Below are 8802 nucleotides of genomic sequence, written 5' to 3'. Positions count from 1 at the left end.
AAAATTCATAAACTGACTAAATGCAAATGCACACAGACTCATTGACAGACTTACAGACTTTTGAACTGGTAAAAAAATCATTGCAAATACCTGAAGTACGTGTGTGTGAGGCACACACAGAAAGATATACCATTTGTTAGTGAAGAGACTGTGAATTTTGATTGCAAATTGCACCACGTTGGTGAGGGTTTACGTCTCCACAGACATGGATTCTCAGATTGTCTCCTGTGCTTCCCCACTGGAGGCAGCCTTAGAGTGAGAGCAGGCAGAGAGCTGAGGTAGAAAAGAAGGGGAAAGAGGAGGGGAAAGGTGTTAGTATCAACACAGAGCAAAGACTGTGACAGACTCCTGGCAGCGACTGTACCTTTTCTCCTGGGGGATTAGCTGAGGTTTCAGGGTGACTGGAAGGACACAAAGCTGATAACTGTGAAGATAGACATGTTGTCTGATGTTCAGTGAAAACCAAAACAAACAGGAAGGAAGTTCCTTTTACACAACGATGTATTCTGGACAGACTTGGATGCTATAGAATAGCCTTGATGATGTTCTTCTCTGCTCAGTCTCCTCTTCCTGAGAAAACAGTGGTATAATATTAATGTTCTCCAGGGAATGATGTTGTTTTCCTGTGATCAGGACACTCTCATACCAGAATGAAGCAGTAACAAGACTAAAACTATGCCCCAATTTCTTTCTACCCAGTAATTCTAAGCAGGAGCAGGAGTGTGTAGACACTGCAAAATTGAGAAAATTAAATATATTAGAAAGAGTCAGTACGCGTACTGAAAACACTTAATTTTTGAGCATGCAACAGAAATTGAGCTGCTCACTACTGGAAAAAAAAACAAAAAAACAATGTTGATAAAAATGCAACTACAATTAGCATATAGTATTTACTGTAGTGTTTACAGTTACTGTGTAGTTTGGTATTGAGACAAGAGTCCACAATCATGCTAGCAGCCCCGTGAGGTCGTTACTTAGGCACAGCAGTGCTTTGAGCTAAATACCAAAGTCAGCACGCTAACATGCTAATCCTATGCAGATATAATGTTTATCATATTCTTTAGTTTTAGTTTAGCATGTTAACATGCTAACGTTTGCTAGGTAACACTTAACACAAAGTACAGCTGAGACTGACGGGAATGTCTTTTGTTTTGCAGGTATATGGTCATAAACCAAAGTAAATAAAAACATTTGAAGTGATAATGGTGCTAGAAGGAGGGGAATCACTAGAGTGATAAATCACTCTGAGGGGAACATGAACATGAGTGCCAAATTTCCTGGCAAACCATCCAAAGAGGGAGCCCTTGTGTCTCGTTTTATGGTTCATCCTCTCACTCTTTAAATTAACTCCTTAGGAAGCAGCGAGGGAATAAAAACAAACAATCTGGTTAGTTAGGTGATAGTCATTTTATTGAACAGAAGAAAAAAACTCAAAATGAGTGCGTTAGACTGTGGTTCTTCATATTAAAGCATCGAAGCTCATCACTAATAAAGTGCACTTTCAGTTTACAGCCAAACAGAGGCTCCGATTCATTTCCTCCTTCTCTCCCACAAGCTCTGTCACATCCCATCTGGTGCAGGGCTCTCTGCACCTGAGCTTTCCTCGGTAGAACACTATCACAGTAGGATATATAAGACCAAGTGCAATGACTGAGCATCTCAGTGCGGGCATGTGCATAAGTGTTCATGGAAGATCAGCGCATGAAAAGTCTCCTTCTCACCTGAGTCTAAAATATCTCAGGCTATTCGTGCTACTGTTTTCTACCCTGATTCAGTTTAAACCAGTAATAGCAATAATATCACAGATGGTGACCTCTGCACAATTCTGATTGATTATGTAATCGAGTGATTGTAAAATAGCACAGTATTTCTTAGCAGGGTTTCATTAATGGTCAGTGTTAAGCTAAAATCTTTACCATGAGTGTGTTTACATTTTAAGATCTGCACTTTAAAAAAATATTTTTCCTATTTCCAGAAGTGTTTTTCTACATAATATATATGTACAGTTGTATCTTTACAAAGAAAATAATGTTCTGTTAAAGACTGTTTGTAAGGTCAGTATCGACTCCAGTTTGGCACGTATTCCTCATGACTTCACTCGGTAACAGACTAAATGGAGAAGACAGCAGAAACAAGCGCTCAGAGGTTCACTGTTTACACTTTACAATCTGCATCTCTTGTACAGATACTGACACTAAGCTAACAAATTAATCCTATTCCTACCTCTCACTTAGATGCATTTGAAATGGTAATGTCCTCTGATGTGCAACAAATAGGAATGTCCTTCACATGAAAACAGGATCTTTGATGTCACACTATTCTACAGAGCATGGCAACAAACCCTGGAGAAAACATCTACAGTACAGGGATATTGTATTAATTAACAACGCAGCTTGATATTTCACCTCTATGGGGTTTAGGATTCCAATGTGCTACGTATGACACGCACAATTTACGTAATCAAAGTCAGAGACAAAGAGGAAACTACTACGCTGTAGTTAAACATAAGAATGAAGAAGAATAAGACAATGATGTGAGGTTATAAAAAAGAAGGATGAAACATTGTAGCTAACATACCAGCAGGTAGTGTGCATTGCACGTGGTGAATGGGGGTGGGGGGCATTTACTTTGATATCACGAGCATTCAAACACACAGCACTGGGAAAAGATCAGTCAAAAACAAACACATCTACTATTAACATTTAAACATCTGGTATATTAGTCTCACTGGGAAAATTGCACATTGGATAACTTCACCTCTTATTGCACTATTTCACTTTTCCATGTCAATCAAAAGATTAGGCAGTTGAGGGTTGTGTCTCACTTGCATCATGTTAATCTGTCTTACATTTTTATCTAACATGCAAACTACAAAATTAACCTGGTAAAACCAAATTTTTCTTTAGCTGTCCTATGAAGTTGTGTATTACATACACCGTGTCCTTCACACTGAGCACTTTGACATCAGTCTTGACATACAAAGCTGTCAAAAGAGCCATGTTATACAAGCAATTTCATCATCTATCAGTCAGTATTACAAAGTACAGTAATAAATATGTTAAGTTCAATAAATAGGGGCTTTCTATCAGAATATAAAATTATAAAGATTCAGCTGATTTGAATGGAAAACTGCAGGGTTTCCTTTCATGTGTAGTGTTAGAGCACATGGCTCAAAAGGATTAAGTGTTGGATCATATCTGGTTAGACTAACATTAGATGTCACACTGACAGACACAAAGCGATTCTCTATGGGCAAAACAACCTGTGCACTGTCAACAAGTTACTCAGATTAGGTAGTTTTAAACTTGGGAGTTCTATAATTAATGCTCAGATATTGCTTCAAAATGTCTCTATGCTTATTATAGTGTTTGTCTCAAACTTCATTTACTTCTCATGCATCCACCAGGGATATGAAAACATCAAAAGGACTAAGACAGTGACTGGGAAAACAGCCCTAATGAAAGGAATTATGAGGGGGGAGAAGACTGTATATACATATAACTGATATAGTACAATTTCTGACAGTTGTCTGTATGTGCACCAGACCCTTCACCTCATCATGCTCCCAGCAGAGAATCGCCTCGGCAGGCTTCTCCCACCAGTCTACCCCAAGCATGTGTGGCTCAGTGTGGATGTAGACTCCTTTATGTTTCTGTCATGCTGTTGAGCATTTTTGCTTTTGTTTTAAAGTGCAGTCCAGATGCAGGTGACTAAAAGACAAGAAGCAAATTACAGAGAAAGAGAGAGAGATGAAGCACAGGTAAAACCCAGAGGCTGACATAATGGGACTGGCAGAGGATTGGCACATACGTCAGAGAGGTCTGACATGGAGGAGGAGAGCAAGTTGGGATGGAGATGGCAGGAGTCTGGGGTCTGTTAGGCTGAAGGTTTAAAAAAAAGTTTTCTTCCTATTCGGTCTCTTCCTCTGATGATGATCAGGCTCCAGTCACTCCCTGGACTGGTAGAAGAGAATGTATCCCGACTCAGAGTTCTTGGAGATGTCTGAGGTAAGCCCATAAAACTCCTCGATGGCCTGGGCGTCAATTTTCTGCACAACAGGAGTGAAACGTTGTTTACTGACAACACAAACAATAGTGAAACGTACAAACAGATGAGTCAAGGAACATCAGGCAGACATTAACAGGCTGAGACAGAGGGTGACGCACCTCCACAATGTCATCATCAAACAGCAGCCAGAAGCCATGACTCTTCACTATGGTGATGTAATGACCTCGATTCGGGCCGCTGAGAAAGAGACAAAAAGTGTTGCAGATGTTGCAGTCTTAAAATTCCCAGAGTGTACAACATCTGTCTGTCTACAGCATAAACACACCATTGGTGCTGATTATTAAAAATATTACAAGGTAATCTTTTTTCATCATTCTTTTGTGATGCAAAAGTAAAATATATCCTGTCTGAATGTCTGGGGCACACATTTCATGTCTGTCCAGGCAATCTGCTTCACAGCAGCTGTGACTCTGAAGAGGAGAACTAATCCATCTCATAACTGAGTACTAGCCAAGCTGCTTAGCATTTACTGTAAACTGCTGTTTAGGTTAACTGCTGTTTAAGATGAAACTATTCTCAAAATACTTCCCGACTAATGACTAAAACCTTTTCTCTATTGCCAAAATCTGCAGAGGGCACGTCAGTGATTTGGAGTTGCACTTCCATAAAAGTTGGGAGACTCAGAAATGAAGCAGCAGAGGCTGAGATAACTTGACTGGGTCAAACTCCAAAAACAATGGATCCGACAAATTACAACAATTACAACGAATCAGGTATAATATGAAGTGAGATCAAAATGGAGCACAGTGAGTAGTTGTTGTGAGTAGTATTCTGTGCTGTGCTGCACAATCAACACAGGTGTGCAGTTTTGATTTCACTGGGGAGTAAAAGTGTGTCGAAGTCTGGAAGGATCTTAATCAACAGGCCTGGGATGACCCAACCTTCATGTCATGGGACATCAAAGGTGACCATGACCTGAAGACCAAACAGCAGTCTTTGTGATGGAAGAGTTTACAAGACTGAAGAAGGCATGTCACACTTGTCTTTTTCTTCATCATTCACAGGGTTGTGCGTCATGAATTCACCCCCTAGTGTCAGACTGGCAAGTACTCCTTCACTGTTCTGAGGCATCTGAGGGAGGACATTTGACCTGAACTGTGATGGCAAATGGATGTTCCATCATGACAGTGTCCCCACTCACAACACCTTTTTATGTGCATGTTTTCTAGCCGCATAAACACAATTGTTGCACCTGCTGTACTCGCCACATTTGGCTGCTTGCTACCTCTTCTCTCTTCCCTGAAATAAAATCTAAGCTGAAGGGTCACCACAGTGGAGGAGTCCAGCGTGAGTTGCAGATGGTGCTTGACTTACATACAGGACAAGACTTCCAGGGAGTGTTCTGAGCACGGTGGTAGTGGCGTATTGCTGCAGAGGCGGGTGGGGGGCTGACTTTGAAGTGTGAGGGAGCTGAATTTAAATCAGGTCACCTCATATGATACACTTTTGCCTTCCGACACAGTTGGACAAAATGTCACACAGACTAGTTCTTTTCTAGAATAACCTGAGCCTTAGACCCCCCACTGCCTCCTAAATGCCCACTTATGTAATGCTATAGGTATACTGAACTTCATGCATAAAATTGGTGGAGTAGCCTTTAATTTGGGCTGGTAATCAATATACTGTACCTGCCACAGTGAACCACCACAGCAACTAGATCATACATGCGATCCAGGTTGACTGCATCCCCAGACGTGTTGAACAGACGGAGTTCTAGGGGGAAAACCACTCTGTAGGACAGCTTGGTGTAGCGGTGCAGCTGCTCCATGTACTTAAACCTCTTCAGGTGTAGTGCCAGGATCATAGGAAGCTTCTTCACACGCATCCTGCAGAGAAGTGCACAAGCTCAGTGTGTTTCTGACACATTACAGTGGTGATGCGAGCTCAGCGCTTTTACTGACCGTTTCTGTGCTTCCTGCTTGCTGCAGCACGTCTCACAGTAGTATTTGTACTCACTGCACAAAGTCTCTGTGTTACTGAAGTCCCTAGAGGGAAGAATGTGCCACAGGAGGCTTGGTTATTCACTTTCACGTAGACCAAAGGGAATATGTCCCTGTGCCTTTTATCTGGGACTGAATATATAATAAATTGCTATTACCTGAGACAGTGTGTTATTGATGTGTTCTGCTCCACATCCACAGAAAGATCCAGAAATCCTCATCTTTGCTGCTCACCTGTCAATGAGAGAAAGGGACACGGAGGAAACTACGTTGTCATTTTCTGCAACTGAGTCAGTGAGGATAAGCCTGCCTTGCTGTAACAGAGCATCCACCCACCCACCCACACCTATACACACACAGCCTGTCTTTGAAATGCTTATTATGCTATGTAGCTTTTGTCTCTGAACAGTGCAGCGCCTTGGGTGTTTGCAGGGGTTGTTCAGGGCAACCCATCCCGCTACTCGCTCTCAAAATTGTGAGGACAAAGCCTCCGGCAGCCCTGACATAAAGTGGGTGGTCAGAGCCCGCCAGGCGTGCTCACTAAATCTGTTTTTTTTTTTTTTTTTTTTTTTGCATCACTCAGTATCTTTGCAAAGGGCTAATCCCTTTTTCAGACTTATTCAGGGACGATCTCTTATTCAGGGTGACACAAGGACTGGCAGGACTGTAGACAGATAACGACATAAAATATACTGCCCCTCTAACAGGACTCCACAGGCAAATAAAGCAGACACACACACACACACACCGTTTCACAGTTGAGGCAGCGCGTCTCATTGGTCAGTGTGCCTTGGAAGATATCGTGAAACCCATGTGGGCTCCGGTCTTGTTCTCTGTCTCGGTCTCTGTAGTGACAGCAGTGCCATTGTTCTTGAGGCGTCCGTTCTGCTTTCTCCTGCTTCTTCTCCTCCTGCAGGATGTCAGCCACAGTGTTCAGCAGGTAGTTGAGGAATTCGTGGGCATCCTGTTGCATGTAGTTGTCGAACAGATCTGGAGGGAAATGCAGAGACAACGTAAAGGGAGATGACTCACGAAGGGGGAGTTTCCTGGCCTCTGATCTTGATTCCTGCCCATTCTTAATCTAATATTCATATTGTACATGATAATTCTGCATCAAACACACTTGTGTAGCAGGGATGATGTATTTTTGTAGGCCAGGCCAGGGGTTAGCATCACCCTGGTTCCCTCAACAAAACAGACAATGGAAAGAAGCTAATATTAGGCTATTAACGAATTACACCACTGTCATGATGTTAGCGTCACCACCGCCAAGCTTCCAACTTGTAATTTGATTTAGCACATTTACCTTTCTACAAAAGCAAGTTGGAATGTTGGAAACAAATGCTGTAAATGTGGACTAGTGAACCTTTGTACTATCTTTTAACTACTTGTTAGCAACCGCCTTCTTAAAGACGTGTAAAGGTATTTACTGATGTATTTTATGTCATAGAATTTATCTTCCGAGCTCACTCTGAAGGCATCAAACCACAAACCCATTCAAACAACCTAAGGTGACTGAAAGTTAGACAAGAAGATCGATACTCTATCGCATCTGTTTGCTAAGAACCCAGCTACTGAGCTGTAGAGGTGCTGGGAGGTGGATTTAGCTACATTTGGACAGAGCTGGACTGGCTGTTTCCCCGTTTCTAGACTTTGTGTTAAGCTAAACTACTTAGCTGCTGGCTATACATACAGCACATCGTTTAATGATTTCATATATTATTCTGTACAGTGTCCAATAGTATTTTGTATAATATCTGTGTGGAGAAAAGTGACACTGTAGATGGCTAACAGTCCTTTTTCACTGACAAACAGGTGTTAGTAGTAACATTAATGAATGCTGGCTCATTGGCAAACTGAGAGCCAGAATTCCCGTTAGTTACACCTGTACTTTTCCTAATATGAGAATTTTAGTCTTGAGAGATGCAAATAACATCAACAGGGTACACGGATGATATCAGCATCCAAACACGTTCCTGTTTTGACAGATCTGTACGTGAAAGGTGAAAACTGAGAAGCGAGAGACCGAGGGGGGAGAAAGAGAGAGCACAAGGGGGAAAAAAAAGAAAGAAAAAGAGTCCAGAGAGGAGGCAGCTGACCAAAGCTGGGTCCCAACAGAGATTGCATTGTTCATTCACATAAAGAGCTTCCTCAATATGGACAGCAGAGAACAGTCAGCCTCTCTGTCAGCTCTACTCTGAATGACCTTACCAACATGCACCTGTCCTTCACCTCAAATATTCAGACCACATTAAAGCCGACACAGCTACCGAAACACAACATGGAACCACAACTCTCTACTCTGTGATTGTTTGTGAACATGTGTGGAGTAGTGCGCTTAATAGGCTCTCTGGCAAAAACAAGAACAGTAAAAAGAAACAGATGTTTTGATTTGAGCCACTCCTCAGCATGCTCATTGTCAGACACCAAACACACACACACACAAAAAAACATTTTTAATGGCACACAATTTAAGTTGTAATAGCAAGAAGAACACAGGTGTAGCTAATAATAAATTTGACTTGGCTCTGTTCCATTCAAATATCCAGCACATACAATACCAGGACACTGAAACCAGCACGCCTTAATGTCAAAACATTTGCGATCCTCAGCAGTGATTTAGTATTGTTAGTATCCCTTGTTTAAATCTCTCCTTAAAACAGACTTCTATCTTATGGCTTTTTCCTAAGTGATGATGATTTGTTGGAGGAGTTTTAATTATTATTTCATCTCACTTTTACTGTGAAGCACTGCATGTGTTCAGTTTTCATCATGTTGTCACTCTGTGCTACCC

The 8802-nt window shown here is 41.7% G+C and overlaps 1 protein-coding gene across 1 annotated transcript; it reads right to left on the bottom strand.

Moving 5' to 3' along the window:
• Nucleotides 1-2046: 2046 nt before the first annotated feature.
• On the bottom strand, nt 2047-6993 carry LOC108877168 (ubiquitin carboxyl-terminal hydrolase 46-like). Its single transcript, XM_018667123.2, is given in 10 exon segments — nt 2047-4048; nt 4167-4245; nt 5697-5894; nt 5970-6053; nt 6167-6218; nt 6221-6242; nt 6757-6813; nt 6815-6871; nt 6873-6899; nt 6901-6993. Coding segments are annotated over 10 exon segments (759 nt in total). The 5' UTR covers nt 6982-6993; the 3' UTR covers nt 2047-3946.
• Nucleotides 6994-8802: the final 1809 nt, after the last annotated feature.

This window comes from Lates calcarifer, unplaced genomic scaffold (assembly GCF_001640805.2).
Source record: "Lates calcarifer isolate ASB-BC8 unplaced genomic scaffold, TLL_Latcal_v3 _unitig_5867_quiver_2429, whole genome shotgun sequence".
In the NCBI taxonomy this organism is placed as follows: domain Eukaryota; kingdom Metazoa; phylum Chordata; class Actinopteri; family Centropomidae; genus Lates; species Lates calcarifer.
This window is presented reverse-complemented; position numbering and strand designations above follow the sequence as displayed.